The following is a 22,548-nucleotide window of genomic DNA, read 5'->3' as shown; positions in this document are numbered from 1 at the left end:
ATTGATTTACAAAGGAAGTCTTATGTATTTACATATTGCAGGGATCCCTAAGGTCCCTAGTGATACTGATAGGGGAAAAAAATTAAAATAGTAAGACAAAAATGAGTATGATAAGAAATTCAATTTCAGGTAAAATGGTAAAAAACTCAACGTTACATTTTTATTTGAAGGTATGCTTGTTGTGATTAAATGACCATTATGATTTTATTTAGAGTATTGTATTTGATAGACAACTTGTCAGGAAACGAAATATTAATATTTTTAGTAAAACAAACAAAGAATGCATTAGTGTTCGGAGCTCTTTAAAATTATGTTCCATAAGTCGTTTTATGTTTTTTTTACAATCTTTTAATTTTTCATGTAAGTGGTAAGGTGTTGATATTCTTACTGAGATAGTGTAGTTCACATCTTTTTATTAATCATTTTAGATTAGAAAGACCAAGACCCGAATCCTGAACAGTAAGTGTAACATCCCAAAATGAAATTGTAATGTAATTTAAAATTAATAAATATAATTTTTTAATTTTAATTTAGAGTAAAAATGAAGTAAAAATTAAAGGAGGATGAAATTGAAAATAATTTTGGGAAAAAAGAGTGAAAATTTAGGTTCTAGGGATATTTTTGAAAGAAAAATAAAAAATTGGAGGTCAGACTGCAATTTAGGAAAGTTTTGCCACATAGGGCGCCCAGTCAACAGCTCTGATGAACCAGGACGCGCCGTGTGGTAGTGGACGCTAACGCGGTGCCACACGAGTAATCCGCGTACCCGCGATCGAATGACCTAGATCCGTTTCCGCGCACACAGACGTCCTGGATGCATTCCCTCCCAAACATGATCGGATGGCTAGATTTAAATGTGATAGGACGACCATATTTAAATGCAATTGGATGGCCCTTATTTGAGAATGTCAAAGGAAAGGGTTCACTTGTAGCGGGGACATCCCTATGAATTCTCATGGATACCAGTAGGCTGGTAAAAAGAGTGACAATTATTGTTTGATTTATTGATGATGGATATAAATTTATAATATGTGCTATGTTGCTGATTATACATTAAATCATTGTCTATATAATGTTATTATTTATATAAGTTGTTTTTATAAATCTCAGTACGGTAAGTGGACGATAAATAGTTTTATAACTGATAAATGAATTTGCTAAATTTAGGGCTCCATTAGTAGTTTTTGATTTTTTACCAACCTTTACTCTTGTATCGGTGATATAGTGTGATATCTATACTGCGCTAGTGTAACTCATCCCTTATTTAACTATTTTAGATCAAGAGAACCAAGTTCCAGAGCCTGATCCGCAAGAGGATTGCGAGTAGATGCTAGTTTTCTTTATTTTTTGTTCATTTCTTTGTTTCTTGTATTTCTTTCAAAAGGGTGAATTCTGTAATACTGTTTAGTACTTTAAGTTATTGTGTAAGGAATGTAAACCTCAAACATTTATTATGCTTCCACACTTTAATTATCATTTATTTCCTTTGGATATTTCCAGGGCCGTTATAGTTGGTATCAGAGTCGCGTTATTCGGATCCATTCCTTACACAAAATCCTTAAGGAACACCAAAATAATGGATTATAACTCAACCGTTCCTTATAAAATGCAGGTACAGATAGATGAGGAGAGGAAGACCCCCACTAAACCGAGCAGCCCGGAAGGGTTCACTTAGAGAAGATGTTGACTAGATATTTGAGATACTAGAGAGACTCATTGCTGCCCAACAGGGTTGGGAGGAAAGGAGGGAGCTACCTGACACTCCTCCGCTGCCACAGGTTGAGCCACCCCTGCAGCGAGAGGATCCTGAGCCATCCCTGTAGCGAGAGGATCCTGAGCCATCCCTGTAGCGAGAAGATCTTGAGCCACCCCCGTATGACCTTGCTCCTCTACAGTACCACTTGGCACCACCACAGTATAATCTGGTGCGCCCATCGTATCAGCAAGTACCATCGCAGGGCCATCCAGTTCATCCTCAGCACGACCTAGTCCCTCTTCCACAGGACCCAACTCCTCCCATAATGGACCTAGGCTACATAGAGAGTTATAAAAGATTAAACCTATATATTTTTGCAGGGGGATCCTCTTTTGAAGATGCCAAGTACTGGTTAACAGAGACAAAGAAGGCTTTCAAGACCCTTGGAGTGATTCTTGAATAAAAAGTCACCATTGCTACCTATATGCTAGTGGGAGAAGCAGACCACTGGTGGGAACTCAAACAGACCATCCTGCCTGTTCTAGTTACTTAGGAATAGTTTCTGGCTGCCTTTCATGCAGAGTACCTTTCAGAGCATCTCTGACATCTAAAGGAGATGAAGTTTATACAGTTGGTCCAGGAGAACATGATTGTATCAGAATATGCTCGCAAGTTCCTAGAGTTGGATTGATATTCCCCTAAAATATTATTGGATGAAGGCAGGAAGGCTAGAAGGTTCGAGTGGGGTCTCCGTCCAGAGATTAGATAGCAGTTGCTTCTGCTTGAGCTCAGTGCTTATTTAGCTATTCTGGCCAAGACACAGTTAGTGGAGAGGAGCCTCCACACTTTCTCTCAAGCAGTAAGGAACCTCAGGCCCTCAGCTCCACCCTACAGACCAACACCTACTGCACTTATTCACCAGAACAAGAGGCCCAGACCGATGATTCAGGCTCCCCCTCAGGCTCCAGTGGTAGGATGAGGTAAGATCTGTCAGTATTATGGCAGGGATCATGGGGACCGACCCTACTATCGCCTTAACAACACCTGTCGCATATGTGGTAGTGCTTGACATTATGCGAGGGAGTGCCCGAGGAACCAGAATCAAGATAGACCTCCTATTTAGGGCAGAGCTTACAACCTCATCCAGCAGGATGTAGAAGCTAACCAGGACGTGGTACAGAGTATGTACACTATCTGTAACGATCTTGCTCATATTTTGATTGATACTGGTGTATTGCATTCATTTGTTTCACCTATTTTTGCATCAAAATTTAATGTATTACTTGATAAACTTGATTCTGTGTTGTTTGTGTCTACTACTGGGAGTATGACACTATTGGAAGAAGTTGTATACAGAGCCTGTATCATAGATATAGCAGATAGATAATTGAGTATGGACCTATTAGAATTAAACACAGAGAACTTTGATGTAATTTTAAAAATGAACTGGTTAGTGGCATATCACGCCACCGTAGATTATTTTAGCAAAAAGGTTGTATTTATTCCTCCTAATGAGGACCCATTTACAAATTAATAAAATTGTTTAACATTTATTCCCTCATGACAAATTTTCTTATTATCAAGTACTTTAACCCTGCTGTTTTTTCTAACTAAGCAAACCCAGAAAGAGATTTGTATTTAAGAGATTCTGATAGTCTAATACTTTACAGATGTGTTTCTGGATAAACTATCTAGACTGCCAGTGGACAGAGAAGTCAAATTCACTATAGACATTCAACCAGACACCCAGCCTATTTTGGTTGCTCTTTACCACATGAGTCGTGTTGAGATGGAAGAATTGAGGAAACAGATCACTGAATTGCAGGACAGTAGGTTCATCTGATATAGTGTGTCCCCTTGGGGTGCCAGATTCACATTTGCAAAAAAGAGAGATGGGACGTTGATGTTATGTATTGACTACAGAGGTATGAACAGAGTCATGATCAAGAATAAGTATCCCATCCCTAGGATTGATGACCTCTTCGATGAGTTGCAGGGTGCCCAGGTCTTCTCCAAAATAGACTTATGTTCAGGTTATCATCAGCTAAAATTTAGGGCAGAAGACATCCCCAAAATAGCCTTTTAAATCAAGTACGGACACTATGAGTTCCTAGTAATGCTATTTGGACTAACCAACGCTCTAGCCATCTTCATGGACTTGATGAACAGGGTCTTCAGACAATTCATGGATTTGTTTATTATTGTGTTCATTGATGACATTTTGGTTTATTCAAAAAGCATAGAGGAACACACTTACCATCTAACTCAAGTTTTACAGGTTATTAGAGAAAAAAAACTATATGCAAAGTTGAGTAAGTGTAGGTTCTGACTTAAACAGACTACCTTCCTGGGACACATCATATCAAAGGATGGAGTGTCAATGAACCCCGAAAAAGTTGAAGTAGTGCTCGACTGGAAAAAATTGACATAAGTTAAGGAGATCCGTAGCTTTTTGGGGATGATAGGTTATTACTGTAGGTTTGTGGAAGGATTTTCTAGTCTAGCTGCTCCTCTGACTCGGCTCACAGAGAAGAATGTCAAGTTTAAGTGAAATGAGAACTGTGAAAGAAGTTTTTCAGAACTAGAAAGTGACTAACTACTGCACCCGTGTTGGCTATGCTGAGCAGATCGGGTGGATATACAGTTTACAGTGATGCCTCCTACTTGGGTTTGGGTTGTGTTTTGATGTAGCATGGAAAAGTCATATCCTATGGATCCAGACAGTTGAAGAGTCATGAGAAAAACTATCCCACCAATGACTTAGAGCTTGCTGCAATCATACACGCGTTGAAGACTTATCGCCATTATTTATATGGGGAGACCTTTCAGATCTATATCGATCACAAGAGTTTGAAATACATATTCACTTAAAAAGATCTCAATATGCGTCAGAGAAGGTAGATAGAACTTCTTAAGAACTATGATTGCGATATCTTGTATCACCGGGGTAAGGGCAATGTGGTAGCCAACACACTCAACGAAAAAAATATAGATACATTATCCCATTTGATGGTTTCAGAATGCATGTAGATAGGGGTCGCACAATAGGTACGGCTTTAGGACCTAAAAAAAGTCACACGTTTGGGCCACCTGACTGTTCAACTTGAGTTAATCAAGAGAATAAGGGAAGCTCAATCTGCCGATTTTACCCCAGCAGCCTTCAAGAAAGATGCAGAACAGGGAGTTAACTCAGAATTTCGAGTCTCCACCGATGGGTTGCTCAGATTCTAAGACAGAGTGTGTATTCCAAATGATAGTGAGTTAAAAAGGGACATTATGACAGAGACCCATATCTCAAAGTTTGTCATACATTCCGGAAGCACTAAGATGTACCAAAGTATGCGACTCCAATTCTAATGGAACGGGATGAAAAGAGATATAGCTAACTTTGTTTCTAAGTGTTTGGTATGTCAGCAGATTAAGGCAGAACATCAACGTCCAAACAGACTACTTTAACCATTACTAATCCCGAAGTGGAAGTGAGAACATATCACAATGGACTTTGTGACATGATTACCTAAGGCACACTCAGGACATGATGCCATCTGGGTAATTGTTGACCAACTTACTAAGTCTTCTCACTTCTTGGCCATTAGGATGACCGATCCCTTGGACAAGTTGGCAAAAATGTATATCCAAAAAATAGTAAGATTACATGGAGTACCAGTGACAGGTGTGTTTGATAGGGACTCCAGGTTCACTTCTTAGTTTTGGTCTAGTGTTCAGTAAGCTATGGGAATGAAACTGTCTCTTAGTACTGCATTCCACTCTCAGACCGATAGACAGTCAGAAAAGACAATCCACACACTTAAGGATATATTCCGTGCTTGTGTTCTTGACTTCGGGGGCCATTGGGATGACCGCTTACCCCTGATAGAGTTCGCTTACAACAATAGCTACTAAGCAAGTATTGGCATGGCTCCGTATGAGGCGTTATATGGGCGCTCATGCATATTGTCGATTTGTTGGGAAGAAGTGGGTGATAGAAAACTGTTCGGCCCAGATCTGATAGAAGAGACTACAACCAAAATAGTTAAGATTAAGAAGAACATTCAGATAGCTCAGAGCAGACAGAAAGAGTTATGCGGACACTCGGAAGAGTGATTTGGAATTTGAGAAACGCAATCGGGTATTCCTTAAGGTCACTCATTTCAAAGGAATCAGTAGGTTCGACAAGAGGGAGAAACTAAATCCTCAATTTATTAGACAATTTGAAATTTTAAACAGAATTAGTACCGCCATCTACAAACTAGCACAGTCTCCAGAACTTTTCAAGATCCATAATGTGTTTTATGTGTCTATGTTACGCATGTACAACCCCGATCCCTCTTATATCTTGGCCCACGAGTCCCTTCTACTCCAGGAAGATCTGTCTTATGAGGAAGTACCAGTCGGCAATATGGATCGAAAAAGTAGATTACTCCACAATCGTGAAATTTCCTTTATAAAGGCCATATGGCAGAATCACATATGGAGAGAGGCTATATGAGAGCTAGAATCAGACTTTAGAGTCTAATATCTCCAGCTATTTGATTGAGAGTGAGAGAGACAAATTTGATGAATCAAATTTCTTTTAAGGGGGGAAGAGTTTTAACACCCCAAATAAAATTGTAATGTAATTTAAAATTAATAAATATAATTTTTAATTTTTTTTTATTTAATTTAGAGTAAAAATGAAGTAAAAATTGAAGAAGGATGAAATTGAAAACAATTTTAGAGAAAAAGGATGAAAATTTGGGTTCTGTGATATTTTTAAAAGAAAAATCAGAAATCGGAGGTCAAACTATAATTTAAAAAAGTTCTACCACGTAGGAACCTCAGTCAGTAGCTCCGGCGAATTAGAACACGCCGTGTGACAGCGAACGCTGACGCTGTGCCACGTAGGAGGCCACACGAGCGATCCATGTACCCGTAATCGAACAACCCAGATTTGTTCCCGCGCGCACAGACAGTCCGGATGCGTTCCCTCCCAAATACAATCAAATGACAAGATTTAAATGTGATCGGATGGTCCAAATTTGATCGCGATAAACGATCTAGATTAGATCACGCCACGACGGAGCTACTTCCAATCACCAAACGAGATAAAAATTTTCTCCTTTGCTCAAAATTCAATTCTAAACACATCATGATCAAATCAGAGCAAAAAGACCGGCTGATTGGCTAAAAAATACGGGCGAAGTCCGGCGACGTCACTGTAGGAAATTTCACAAAATGCCTTCGATGAGGCCCTTCCCAATTCCTGTTCTGTATAATTTTTTCACCGTTATGAGATCTGTGTCCTTTTCTACAGGTTGACCGGAGCAAAATACCTAATTGCAACGTGAGCCGGAGGAGCCGCCGCACCAGGGCACCCTACTACCGGTAAGTTACAATTTTTTTTTATGTTTTTTTGGCCAATTAAGGTCCCTTAACGTGTTTTCTCGCAGGGATTGATGCAAAGTCGGCCAAATTTGGCCGAAAACAGCTGACTTGAGCGGATTGTCATCACGGGCGACGACGCTGTTGTCGGAGAACGACAGAGCTGCCGTGCCGAAATTTTGAAATTGGCCAAAGTGGGCCCTGAGACTTATTTTGGATTTATTTGGGATATTTGTAGGTACTTATAGCGTGTTTTAATTCCTGAAGAAAAATTGAGGGAACCTGGGGATCGCCCGTAGGCGTAGTAAACAGCTTAGCTTTTCGGGCATCAAATCGAGTAAAGATCCCTCATCTTATTCCCTATCAAAGAATTGAAGTCTAAGTAAATAATAATACGATATTTTGTGTGAATTTAAAAAATGTGCATAATTAATTACGAATTGCTAATGGAAGCAGAATCAGAAATTATTTACTATTGTTTTATTTATTATTATTACAGTTCAAATGCATGATAGTATCTTGTTAATTAATTTTATGGCTTTAAATGCATGTATAGTTTATTCTATCTGTTTATGGCTAAATTGGAAAAAAAGAAGGTCAAACGGGAAAGATTGTGTGATTAAATGAATGGATGAAATGACAATCTCACTAGATATTCTGGGAGATGGTGGACGGACCGAGTACATAGAAAATCCTACCGTGAACGTTGTTTCATACTGGACGGGGTATGGAGACTTGATAATTTGGCGCTCATACTGGACGGGGTATAGGGACGACCCGCTTCATCCTCATATCGGACATAGTATTGAAGTTTTGTAATTTGGCGCTCATATCGGACAGGGTATAAGGACGGCCCGTAATTGAGAATGTTAAAGGAAATGGTTCACGTGTAGCAGGAATATCTCTATGAAGCCCCATGGATACCAGCAGACTAGTAAAAAGAGTGACAATTATTGTTTGATTTATTGATGATGGATAAAGGTTTATAATATGTGTTATGTTGCTGATTATACATGAAATCATGATCTATATAATATTATTGTCTGTATAGGTTATTTTTATAAATCCCATTACGGTAAGTGGACGGTAAATAGCTTTATGACTGATAAATGAATTTGCTAAATTTAGGGCTCCATTAGTAGTTTTTAATTTTCTACCAACCTTTACTTCTGTGTCGGTGATATAATGTGATATCCTTACTGAGCTAGTGTAACTCATCCCTTATTTAACCATTTCAAATCAAGAGGACCAAGTTTCAAAACCCGATCCGCAAGAGGATTGTGAGTAGATGCTAGTTTTCTTTATTTTTCGTTCATTTCCTTATTTCTTGTATTTCTTTCAAAAATGTGAATTCTATAACACTGTTTGGTACTTTAAGTTATTGTGTAAGGAATGTAAACATTAAACATTTATTACACTTCCGCACTTTAATTATCATTTATTTCCTTTGGGTATTTCTGGGGCCGTTACATTAAGAGACTAGTTAAGCAATTATCTCTTCCCACTCTGCCAATTTCTAATCGAGGTTAATAATTACTTTGTAGTGATTTTCTCATTTTTAAGTCCTAAACATTCCTTTAGCCCCCTATTTGGGTATTTTAAGTAAACGTGCAAGGAATGTAATCTTCGATCCTTTAATTTTCTTGTTCAATGAAAATTTCAGTGTTGTTATTATTATTATTATTATTATTATTATTATTATTACTAGGTTAAATGCTTGAAATCCCTGATAGGGGTTTGAGCTTTTACAGCTGGTATCAAAGCTGCATTCCTTGTACATAAGGTTTGAACGAATTTAATGCAATTCAAATCTCAACTATTGTCATGTGATGTAGGTAAGGAAACATGAAGAGAGGAAGACCCCCACTAAACAGAGCAGCCCGAGAGAGATCACTACGAGAGGATGTTTATCGACTCTTCGAGATGCTTGAGAGATTGATTTCTGCCCAGTAGATTAGAGAAGAAAAAAGGGAATTGTTTGATCCCCCTCCAACCCTACCACAGTATGAGCCAGCTCTACATTGAGAGAATTTAGTACCACCACAGTATAACCTAGTTCCTCTACAGTACTATCCGACACCTCCGCAGTATAATCTAGTGCCCCTACCGTACAACCCGGAGCCGCTACAAGGCTACCAGATTTCTCCCCAGCATAATCCAGTTCCTCTCCAGCAAGACCCAGCTCCACCTACAATGGAGACTTAACCTATCTACTTTTACAGGGGCATCCACCTTTAAGGAAGCTGAGTATTGGTTGGTAGAGACAGAGAAGGTCTTCGCAACACTTGGAGTGATTCCCGAATAAAAGGTTATCTTTGCCACGTATATACTCATAGGTGAGGCAGGATGTTGGTGGCAACTCAAGCAGGCTTTTCTGCCCATTCTGGTTACTTGGGAACAATTTTTGGCAGCATTCAACGATAAGTACCTTTTATAACATCTTTGATATTTGAAAGAAATGGAGTTTACACAATTGGTCCAAGGAGATTTGTTAATATCAAAGTATGCTTGAAAGTTTCTGGTGTTAGGCTGATACTCCCTTGAAAGTATGACAAATGAAGGCAAAAGGTAAAGAGGTTTGAGTGGGGTCTTCATCCTGAGATCAACTAGCAATTGTATTTGTTTGAGTTTGACACATATTCAACAGTCTTGGCTAAGACATAGTTGATCGAGATGAACATCCATATTTTTTCCCTAGCAATGGGCAACTTCAGGCCCTCGATCTCGCATCGCAGACCAACACCCCTTATACCAAACCAGCAAAACAAGATGCCAAGGTCTGCACCACAGACTCTTTCCCAGGCACTGATGATAGGACATGGTAAAATTTGCCAACACTTTTGCAAGAATCATGGGGACCAACCTTGCTTTCATCGCAACAACATCTATCACATATGCAAGAGTGCCAAACACTATGCGAGAGAGCGCGCGAAGAATCAAAATTAAGCTACGGTCCAGGGCAGAGTCTACACGCTCACCCAGTAGGATACTGAAACCAACCCATATGTGATTTAGGATATGTATACTATTTGTAAATATCTTGCACATAATTTAATTGATACTGGTACTTCGCATTCTTTTGTTTCAAATACTTTTACTCAATATTTAAATGTACTACCTGAACGTCTTGATTCTGTATTGTTGGTGTCTACACCTGGGAATGAAACATTACTGAAAAATGTTATATATAAATCTTGTACCATAGAAATATTAGGTAGGAACTGAGTGTAGATCTAATAGCACTAGATACGAGGGATTTTGATGTAATCCTAAGGATGAACTAGTTAGTGGCGTATCATACTACTGTTGATTGTTACCACAAGAGGCTTGTATTCAACATTCCTAAAAAAAAATATTTTACTAATTAATAAAATCTCAAATATTGTTAGCACATGGTGGTAATATATTGAATTCAATCATATGCCATTAATTTAATTATTCCTTTTTCTGCGATAAGCAAACCCAAGAAAGAAATTTACATATAAGATATTCTTATCGTTCAAAATTTCCCTGGCGTATTCTTTAATGAACTACTAGGGCTGCTAGTAAATCGAGAAATAGAATTCGCCATTTGATCTTCAACTTGGCACTTAACCCATCTCAGTTGCCCCATATCGGATGAGTCGTATTGAAATGGAAGAACTAAAAAAACATATCAAAGAGTTACAGGACAACGTTTTTATCCGACACAATATATCTCATTAGGGTGTTAGAGTTATGTTGGTAAGGAAAAGCGCTGGGACCTTGAGGTCTTGCATAAACTACAGGGAATTGAACAGAGTCACAATAAAAAAAAGTACCCCATCCCCAATATTGATGACCTTTTTGATCAGTTATAGGGTGCCCCAATCTTCTATAAGATTGACCTACATTTTGGATACCATTAAGTGAAGATCAAAGCAGAAAATATCCCTAAGACGACATTCAGAACTCGGTATGTACATTATGAGTTTCTGGTCATACTGTTCGGATTGACTAACGCACCCGCAATTTTCATGGATTTGATGAACAAGATCTTCAAACCATTCTTGGATCAGTTTGTCATAATTTTCATTGATGATATCTTGGTTTACTCTAAGAACAGAGAAGAACACGTCCAACATTTGACCCAAGTCTTACAGATTCTTAAGGAAAAGAAACTATACATAAAATTGAGTAAATATGGATTTTGGCTGGAGCGAATTTCTTTCCTAGGGCACATAATATCAAAAGAAGGAGTGTTAGTGAATCCTGAAAAGATTGAGACAGTGACGGGCTGGAAACAACTGACTATGGTCAAGGAAGTTGGGAGTTTCTTGAGTATGATATGTTATTACCGCAGATTTATAGAAGGATTATCATGTATAGTAGTCCCCCTAACATGACTCATAAAGAAAAATGTCAAATTCGAGTAGAATGAGGAATGTGAAAAAAGCTTTACAAAACTCAAAAAGAGATTGACTGCCGCACTGATGTTGACTATACCAAATGGAACATGTGGATATACAATATACAGGGATGCATCTTACCAAGGCTTGGGTTGTGTTTTGATACAGCACAAGAATGTCATAGCTTATGGGTCCAGACAATTAAAAAACCGTGAAAATAATTACCTCATTCCTGATTTAGAGTTTGCCACAATTATCAACGCTTTGAAAATATGACGCCATTACTTTTATAGAGACCCGTAAAAGCTTAAAGCACATATTCACACAAAAAGATCTCAACATGCGTCAGAGGTATTGGATAGAATTTCTTAAGAATTATGATTATAAGATCTTGTACCACCCAAACAAGGGTAATGTGGTGGTCAATACTCTCAGCAGGAAAAGTACAAGTATGTTAGCTCATATGATGATGGCTGAGTGCAGAATGATAAAGACCACACAATGAATATAACTCTAAGACTTAAAATAGACCATATGTCTAGCCCACTTAACGATCCAACCCGAGCTAATCAAGAGGATCAAGGAGGCCTAACTGGCTTATTCTACTTTAGCACCCCTCAAAAAGGATACAGAACAGGGGTTGAATCCAAGGTTTCGAGTTTTTTTTTATGGGTTGCTCAGATTCCAAGACAAGTTGTGTATTCTGAGCAATGTCGATCTAAAAAGAGATATCATGATAGAGGCTCATAGTTTGAAGTTCACCATATACCCGAAAAATACCAAGATGTACTAAAGGATGCGGTCCCGATTTTGATAAAATGAGATGAAGAGGGATATTGCTAATTTTATCTTTAAGGTATCTCACATGCCAACAAGTTAAAGGCCGAACATCAATGCTTAGGCGGTCTACTCCAATCATTACTAATCCCAGAATGAAAATGGGGGCATATCACCATAGATTTTATAATGGGATTGCCCAAGACACGTTTTAGTCATGATGCGATTCTGGTAATAGTCGATTGACTCACTAAATCCTCCCACTTCCTAACCATTAGAGTAATAGACCCCTTGGACAAGTTAGTTGGAATTTATATTCAAGAGATACTTAGGCTATATGGAGTTTAAGTTACAGTGGTATCAAACAGAGACCTTATGTTTACCTTTAAGTTTTTGATCAGTTTTCAACAGGTAATGAGGACTAAATTATCACTCAATACGATATTCTACCCTCAAACGGATAGACAATCAGAGAGAATTATTCGAACACTAGAAGACATGCTCAAGACTTGCATCCTAGATTTGGGGGGGACACTAGATGATTATTTGCCCCTAATAGAGTTTGCCGATAACAACAGTTACAAGACAAGTATCAGTATGGCTCCGTATGAAGTATTATATGGTCGATCCTATAGATCACCAATATATTAGAAAGAAATAGGTGACAGAAAATTGATTAGCTCAGATCTTGTGGAGGACACCACAGTGAAGATTGTCAAAATCAGGAAAAACTTCCAAATAGCTAGAGTAGACAGAAGAGTTATGCAAACACACGAATGAAGGATTTAGAATTTGAGATAGGTGATCGAGTCTTCCTTAATGTCAACCCCCTGAAGGGCATCACTGGATTTGGGAAGATGGGAAAGCTGAATCCTTAGTTTATCGGACCGTTCAAAATTTTGGATAGAATTAGAACATTTGCCTATAGATTAGCACTTCCACAAGAATGATCTGGTATCCATGATGTCTTCCATATGTCAATGTTACGCAAGTATAACCAACCCACAAACCTCTTCCACTTCAGAAGGATCTTTCTTACGAAGAAATACCCATCAACATCATGGACAGAAAGAGCAGGATGCTTCGTAATAGAGAAATCTTTTTTGTTAAGATCTTATGACAGAATCACTTGTAAGACCAGACTACTTAAGAGTTGGAATTAGAATTCAAGACTAGATATCCTTATTTGTTTGACTAATGGTAATAATTTGGGGACCAAATTTTTTAGGGGGAGGAGTTGTAGCATCCCGAGTTCAGGATAATTAGTCTTGTGATAGTAAAATTAAAATTTTCTTAAATGATAATAATAGTTAACTTTTTTTAATTATTAAAAATGTAAAGACCCAAAACCTTAAAGGAAATAAATTTATAATTTAAATACGAAAGTGAATAATAGAGTTAGGGTTTACATTCCTTACACAATAATTTAGAATGCCCAATAGGGCTATGAGAATGTCCATTCTAAAAAATAAATGGTGATTAAAGAAAAGCGAATAAATAGACATCTTAAAATAACATTCACTAACACTTGAAGAGAGTTCAAGTAGTGAACTACTCACAACCCTCTTGCTGATCAGAATCTAGATCTTGGTTTTCTTGATTTGAAATGGTTAATGAAAGGATGAGCTATACTACCCCAGTAAGAATCTCACACTAATCACAAATATGAAAAATTGAAGGTTGATAAAAATAAAAAAAAACTAACTAATGGAGCCATTACTTTAATTAAATACATTTAATATAAAATGTTTTTTTGATACATATCGTTACGAGTTTTTCAAAAAACAACCTATGAAGACCCATATCCATACCACTTTTTATTTTCACACATAAGAGAACAAATGACGACAATTTTCCTTTCTCACTTACTTAGTGGTATCCCTGGGGGTCCATAGGGATGTCTTCTTTCTCATGAACCCAATATCTAATTTTAACAATTAAAATGGATGTCCCTATACTCCATCCGGTAATGAGTGCCAAACATTCCATTATTTTGATATCTTATCCGGTATGATAGTGAACTATATCTCTTAAACATTTTCGGTATGGGACTTTTCAGCCTTGTTCGACTGAGGTGATGTTCACGGTAGGATTCTCTATGTATCGAGCCCATCTGCTCTTTCTTTGGGTACTCAATAAGTTTTTCACATAAAGGTTCCCATCAAGTAAAATAACCAATAAACGCATAAAAAAATCTTATATTATATTTATAGATTAATCATACTATATTTATGCAGATGATGTAACTTATCATAATAAGAGATCGAGTAATCAGAGAACCAAATAAACCAAATAAATTGATAAAACCATTGAAACTATAAATTAAGAACATACACAATACGATAACAAACAAGTAGGACAGTACAAAAAACAAACAGAAAATCATGATAATTATGAACTGACCGGTTCCAACTCTACTAGTGACATATAATTATTTTTAGAATTTTTTAATTTTTCACAAAAATAAAAAATATATTGTTAAGTCTCAATTTACCGTAACGGAGAATAGGGTGAGGGATCCTTATTTAGATCGATGTTTCGAGATGGTGCGCTATTTAATACGCCTTTTAACATATACAAAGTTTCCTAAATTTTTCCTGCAGAACCCAAAACATTCGTCACGTACCTAAAAATACCCAAAAAATCCAAAATTAGTACCCAAAATTCTTTCTGGCCAATTTTGGGGTTTCGGTATGGCGACGGTGTCGTACCCTGGCGCTGACTCCACCACACATGGTGGCGGTTCACCTTGAGTTTGCCAATTTTGGCCGGTTTTATACATATCATAACAGAAAAACATGTTATGGGGCCTCAGTTGACCAAAAAATCACAAAAACTGAACCTATCAGCGAGGGGGGCCTTCGGGTGTGGCGGCTCCGCTAGTTCTTCTTCATAGCTAGGATTTCTTCTTTGATTGACCTGGATAAAAAAGGACGGTGAATATAATGATCAAAAAATTACTTGAACCGAGAAGCGAAAAAGGGCTCATCAGAGGGATTTTTGGGTTTTGGCCGTGGCGGCTCCACCAGACTTTGCCTACGGTTTTTGGCTCACCTGTCATCCTTCTTACTTTGATTTGGCTACAGGGATGCTCGGAATCGAATTTCGAACGAGCAGGGGAAATTTTAACTTTTTTAGCAGTCGATGGTGGCTCCGTTGCGACGGTGGTCGGCCTCCTTCTCCGACGCCTAGTTCTTCTTCTTCGGCGGGAGCTGGCGGCTAGAGTTTGGGTTTTCCTACAATGCAAGGTATTTATACCCATCCTGCATTGATTTGGATCGTTCATCGTGATTGATCTCGTTCGTCCGATCGTGCCTAAAGAGAAAACAAATTTGAACCGTTTATTGCGATTGATCTCGTTCGTCCGATTGCATCTAAAAAGGAAACAAATCTAAGCCGTTCACACGTGCGGGATCGAACTTGGGCCATCGTATCGCTGGGCACGCGGATCGTCTGCGTGGCCTTCTGCGTGGCACCGACATCAGTGTGTTTGACACGTGGTGTACTCCGGTTTATCGGAGCTGCTGACTAAGCCGTCCCACGTGGCCAAATTTTTTTATTTTATACTTTGACCACCTGTTTTCAATTTTTCTTTTAAAAACACCCCATGAACTCAAATTTTCACACATTTTTGTCAAAATTATTTTTAATCTCATCCCTAATTTATTTTTTCTTAAAATTTCAATTAAATAAAATTAAAATAATTAAAATAATTATTTTACTAGAATTATTTAATTAGAAAAAATTATCTCAGGCCGCTTTTTCGAGTCTAGATATTACAAAAAAGGTGAAAAAATAATCATTAAAAAGTATATGTGTATTTTGGACACTTTTAAAAGAAATTTCATAAATCTATGCCAATTTATAAAATAAAGGGGGGTATGCTTGAAAGAAAACTTAGAAAACTGGAATCACTTTGTAAATTAAAAAAAATGGCCCACATAGGACGACCACGTCAGCAGCACGACGAATCGGGAGGTGCCGTGTCAATAAGGGCTCCACACGGGAACCCAAACTGGCAATCCGGGTGTCAGGCCGATCGGGCGGGTCAGGACCACTCCCGCATGCGTAAACGACACAGATTAGTTTCCTAAAAAGGCTCAATCAAACGACCCGCGTGCCTCCATGTTTCCCGAATCAAACGGTACAGATGAATTTCCTAAACAAGCGCGATCAGACGGCCCGCGTGCCTCCATGTCTCCCAGGTTGAACGACCCAGATCAATTGAAGAAAAGTATTCAAACTTCTCTTCAGTTGACTCCTAAACCCTAGCCGACATCTTGACTAAAAAAGAAGAAGAAGGGCAGTTAGAGGAAAAGCTCAACTGCTAGAGGGACAACGGCACCATCGTATCGAAGACCCAAAATGCACCGATTTCCTATTCTCCCTATTTTCTTGCCCTAGGTTGTTTAGACTAGTTCCAATGTAGGAAAAACTAAGGAAGGTCGCAACCCGAGAAAGCTAAGCGGCAGAGCACGGTTGCATCGCCACATTAAAAATTAGAAACTGCCTGGTAAGGCTAAAATTTTCCTATTTTCTTAGTAAAATACTCTCTTTTCCACGATTTAAACTAATTTCCATCATGAACCTATTAGAATTGGTTTGGCCGAGAGGGCAAAACATTGGAGAAGGAGAACCAGGAGGCAGAGCTCGGCAGTGCTGCCACGCCAGAACCCCAACCTGACCTCGGTGAGTTTTTTCTGCCCTTTTTCACAACTCGTTACGTATTTTCATGTTGTTTTAATGTGTGTTTCCAAATTTTATCAGAAAACTCAAGAAATCCGAGAGCCAGAAACCACTGGAAACTGTAATTGAAAAAGGCAGTGTTCTGGACCTCGACCCAATGTAAGAGTTGCTCAACTTTTTCCTTGTTATAGTTATATCAAAGTTTAATCGATAAAAGACGAAAGTTCTAAACAATTCTGTGACCCTTTAATGACTAAATACAGGTTGCCGATGGAGTTAGTAATCGATTTGCTTATGTTCGTCACTAGCTTATTCGTGTTATCTATTGGTTATTTTTATTTTTTTAATTTTATTTTCTTATTTTTATTTCATTTTATTTTATTTTAATTTATTTTATTTTAGTCTATTTCTTTTCAGTTGCCCTAACTCGTTTCTATTTTTCTTCCGTTATATCAATTTAGAACCAATGTATTAATCAAGCTTCTTGAATCATTGGATTTTATTTCATTTCGCTTCATTATCACCTTCCGCTTTACTTAATTTCACCTTAACTTATCGTTTCATTTTGTTATTCATGTTATCGCAAGGTTTGATGTTTCTAGTCTATCATGATATTTTATTCCACTTTTACTAATGGTTTTATCTCTTAACAAATTTTGAAGCATGAATTTCATTTTTTTTGTATTTTTGAAGTATGGGTCTTATGCGTTATTGATGGCTAAATAATAATGGAAAATATGCATGCATAAACCAATGTTATTGAATAAAAGGGCTTATCAGGTATAATAGAAAAGAGTGTACAAACTTGGTATATAGGGCGAACCCTACCATGAACGTTACCCTTAACTATATAGAGTTGAGAAGTCCCATATCATACGAAGTTGGGAGTTAATTAATCCCATTCATATCGGATGGGGTATTGACACGGTCTTTAATTGTGACTATCACAACCGGACGGGGTATGCACACGGTCTTTAATTGTGACTATCATTACTGGATGGGGTATAGGGATAACCGATTAATTTACAAATGAAGTCTTATATATCCACGCGTAGCGGGGATCTCTATAGGCCCTAATGATACCGGTAAGGAAAAAAAAAATGATAAGACAGGAATGAGTACGAAAAAGAACTAGATTTTAGGCAAAATGGTAAAGAACCCAATATTACATATTTATTTGAATGTATGCTTGTTGTGATTAAATCGTTGTTTTGATTTTATTTAGAGTATTGTGTTTGATAGACTACTTGTCAAAAAATGGAATATTAACGTTTTTAGTAAAACGAACAAAGAATGCATTAGCATTCGAATTTCCTTAAAATTAAACTCTATTGGTTGTTTTATGTTTTTTTTACAATCATTTGATTTTCTATGTCGGTGGTAATGTATTAATATTTTTACTGAATTAGTATAACTCACTCATTCTTATTAATCATTTCATCATATCTGAACAACCAAAACCCGGATCCTAAACAGTAAGAGACTAACTAAGTAACTATCTCTTTCCGCTTTGTCAATTTCAAATCGATGTTAATAATTACTTTGTAATGATTTTCTTGTTTTAAGTTCTGAATATTCCTTTAACCCTTATTTGAACATTTTAAGTAACCGTAAAAAATTGTAATTTTCAAACTTTTAATTCTTCTGTTCAATAAAAATTTCAGTATTATTATTATTATTAAGCCAAACGCTTATTATTAAGCCAAACGCTCCCTGATAGAAGTTTGGATTTTTACATTCCTCCTAATCAAGAATTCTTTTTGTTAAGTAGATTAATGTAAAGCTCAAAATAATACAATGTATCGAGTTGCAACTTGAATTATTCTGTTAATTTTTAACGACTATATTTATTTTTTCTTTTCAATTTTTTGTTCCTTTATCTTATTTATTTATTCTTTTAATCTTTCTTTCTTCATCTTCCCCTCTCTCTGCACCCTGCTAATTATCTCCCTGCATATACTTTCTCCCCTTTTTGGCTTAAAGACCTTTTAAATACCATCTAAGAAATTGAACCTTTGGGGCAAGGTGGGAGAGAGTCCCACCTTGAAAATGGGATTAGCCAGGGGCATGGATCATCTTCAACCTCCAGAAATTTCTATATGATTTTATGCCCCTGAAAAAGGCTATCAAACTGTAACAGCTTCCTCATATCTTAACCAATTTCAACAAATTAGACTTCTGTCGTAAACTTGTTTAATGCAACTTCTATGTTATTTTGTCATACAAACCATTATACAGAGAGATTAAACAATCAAAATTTCAACTCCAGGTGTTCCATAATGACATTAATTTCCTCCAAAACTCCCTCTCAAGAACTCTGATTAAAAACCCAGTAATAAGCACCATCTAACAAAGATAACAAAAAGAAAATAGTAGTATTTAACCCTGTGACACTGGACCACCTTATAACAAGTTACTCTTCTACACTTAGAACCGGGTTTTCTTTTTCTATGTTTGCTAGTATGTGGTTCAGATTTTGAAACCCCTATATAGATGGACAAGATCTTCATAAAGACAGAAAAGACAAGAAAAGGTTACAAGATTTTCTGTCATACCCCAAGATCTAAATTTGGGTTCACTATCCTCGTGGCTCCAAGGCATATGACCCTTGAAAATGCTTCATTCATCTTTTTAAGAATGACTAGTAAGATACTAGCATAACCCGGCAAAGCAGTCAAATTTATGCATTTACCACCATTTGAAATTTATCTGGAGCACGAAGCATGGGAGCCTGGAGGGTGCCGGGCTTACCGAGTTGACCGCAGGCAGCCATCTGGTCATCACCTCTACTGGGTCGGAAAAAAACAGTGCAACCTGCTTCAGCCAAAACATTACGAAACTCAATCATGTTCTCTTCACTAGTTGGTCTAAACTGGGATCCACTATGAGGATTGAATGAGATAAGATTGATCTTGCATGGAATGCCCTGAACAAGATCAATAAGCCTCTTGGCATCGTCAAAGCTGCAGATAAAAGCATATCAATAAGTGCTCAAATGGATAAATAAGAGGATATATAGTTGCTCACATATCAATTAGATGACTAGAGGTTCAAATCAAAAAAGCTGGATAAAGTTATTCAGACAAACAAAGAACTGAGACACGACCATGGTATAAACTTAAAATATAAAGTAGAGACCAGCAATATAATTTTTGAAAAGGCTTTCTGAAGAGAAACAAGAAGAAGGATTGAAACCCTATATATAATCCTTTGGACTGTCCATTTTTAAAAAATGTGCACCAAAAGGGAACAAAGGAAGCTCATATCTAACCTGTCATTTATCCCTGCAAGCATTACATACTCAAATAAAACCTTGTAATTATGCTTGGATTGGAGTTCTTCACGAAGGGTATCTAGAAGCAAACTTAGCTTATACTTCCTATTAATTGGCATTATCCAATTTCTGACCTGCATGGTTATTTTTAGCATACAGGTTAGTCTTCCCCAAATATATGAAGTTTATTTGTGTAGGTAACTTAGATATCAAGTACCTCATCAGTGGTAGCATTCAAACTAACAGCTAGAGCACAATTAGATTCATGGAGAAAATGCTTTAACTGCGGAACCAGACCACTTGTAGAAACAGTGACCTTGCGAGGACTGAAATGAAGGCCTTGCTCATGCACCAATATATCAGCAGCCTTAATGACGTTATCAATGTTGTGCAGTGGTTCTCCCATTCCCTGCAAATATATTGACATTATAATGATTGGAAATTGCATGTTTACTAAAAATATTACATTTACAAATTTACTGTGCAACTAGTCAGCTAAGCATACACAGACATGGAGAACTCTTCTACTCATCTTCAACTACAAAGTAGCTATATCTTCTTAAAGCCTCATATAATTTTCCATCTTAGCACTACTTTAGCCTTAGGTTAAAACGTGGCATCGGAAGGTACCTACCATAAATACTACATTCGTTATGAAGCCAACTTCACGTGAGAGCAAGCGTCGTGCAAACACCGCCTGCTCTATTATCTCTGCTGCTGTAAGATGTCTCCTCAAGCCCATCCTGCAACAAATGTTATTTATAGTTAAAAGAGAGTTAATAACCAAAAAGATAAATATAATCTATTAGTAAATAAACACAAGACTTCCAAGATTAAATGAATCAGTCTAAAATGCTTGCCTGCCGGTGTAGCAGAACTGGCAATTCATGGCACAGCCCACTTGACTTGAAACACAAACAGTTGTCCTGCCCCTTTTGCAGGGAATGACGACTGTTTCTATTACCAGACCATCATCCAACAAGAACAAAATCTGCAACCTCCTGTGAGTTCCAAAATCAATGAGAAGATCCACACACTAACAAAAGGAGCTAGCCCCAGTAAAGCACAACTTAGAACAAAACATTGGAAATAATTGTCTTAAGTTGCAGATAACTTAATTCACAACGATCATGTTCACCTTCCTAGTCCCATCAGCTGCGGTAAGAATATTTTTTAAAGATAATGCTTTGAACTCAGCATGTTCACTCAACATCTTCTTGAAATCTTTGTTCAAGCCTACCCAATAAGAAAATATGTCACTAATTAAACTCACCAATCTAGCTACATAAAGGGATTGATTGAGGAAGTAAAGACCGAAACTCAGCATGGTAAATCAATTTACTCAGAGCAGATTAGTAAAGCCAAAAGTAACCAAGATATTTAATAGGGGTATTGATTAAAACGAACAGACAACCTTCTAGTTCATCGATACTATGTGCCCAAATATTGTTCCCATATAGACGCTTCCATAGCATCAAAGCCTGTCCCGGTCTGTATCCATGGGATTGTACCCATTCCTGATATAAGGTAACCAATAATTAGTAGCAGAGAAATAAAGGCAGTAAAAATAGAAAAATGAAGATGAGAGTGCTGAAACAAACTTGGAGTTGGGCGTAACTCATTCCTTTCAAGAGCACCTTGGAGCTTTTTTTTGGATTTTCATCTCTCTCTCCAATTCCTGCAATGTAGAATTGTATGTATGACAAAACTAATCTTAATTGATATAACGTTATCCATGTAAATTATGTATCAACATACCTAAATCCAAGGAATCATCGTCGAGAAGAGGGAGAGGAATAGAGGAAGAAGAAGAAGAAGAATTAGAAAGGCATGGAACTGAAGATAAGCGTCGATTAGAAGAGACGAAGGAAATGAGATTCGGTGGTTTAAGAGAGGGGAAGGAAGTGAATGATTGATGAAGATGATGACATGGAAGGGTGGGAGGAGACAAGAAGGCCATTGACGGCTTTACTGTTAAGATGGAGTTTGTTCCTACTCCTCCTCGCACCCTCCTCATCCACATACACCCTATCTGAGCCATCCTCGTCTTCCAGATTTTCACCGGGAGAAATGGGCTGAATGGGGTTTAAACCTGCATAGTGTACGACGTCGTTCCATAATAAACTGTATCTTTATACCTAGTAACCAAGTAGCAAACTGAAATAGTCAAACCCTTCTATCTTTTTTTTTTTCTTAATTAAAAAATTAGTTCAATTATTATTTAATTGTAATTATTTTAATTAAAAAAAATTAATTGAGATATTTTTTTATAGAATTATAATAATTTTTTAACAAAATTCAATTTAATATCCCCAATCCTACAATGAAATTTAGTCCATTTGATTACCGCTAATCCTATTAGCTTATATATCCATTAAATCACGCAT

At 37.3% G+C, this 22,548-nt stretch overlaps 1 protein-coding gene across 1 annotated transcript; it reads right to left on the bottom strand.

The window, feature by feature from the left end:
- Nucleotides 1-19,130: 19,130 nt before the first annotated feature.
- LOC110813106 (Radical SAM superfamily protein) lies at nucleotides 19,131-22,242 on the bottom strand. The gene is made up of 9 exons (XM_088208896.1): nucleotides 21,920-22,242; nucleotides 21,763-21,839; nucleotides 21,576-21,678; nucleotides 21,300-21,397; nucleotides 21,022-21,152; nucleotides 20,796-20,904; nucleotides 20,379-20,570; nucleotides 20,159-20,295; nucleotides 19,131-19,850 (listed from the first exon to the last, which is right to left on the bottom strand). The coding sequence occupies exons 1-9, from the start codon at nucleotides 22,200-22,202 to the stop codon at nucleotides 19,568-19,570; spliced, it is 1,413 nt and encodes a 470-aa protein (XP_088065022.1). The 5' UTR covers nucleotides 22,203-22,242; the 3' UTR covers nucleotides 19,131-19,567.
- Between the last annotated feature and the right edge of the window lie 306 nt (nucleotides 22,243-22,548).

Source organism: Carica papaya, chromosome 8, assembly GCF_054855325.1.
Source record: "Carica papaya isolate Zhongbai chromosome 8, ASM5485532v1, whole genome shotgun sequence".
Taxonomy (NCBI): Eukaryota; Viridiplantae; Streptophyta; class Magnoliopsida; order Brassicales; family Caricaceae; genus Carica; species Carica papaya.
This window is presented reverse-complemented; position numbering and strand designations above follow the sequence as displayed.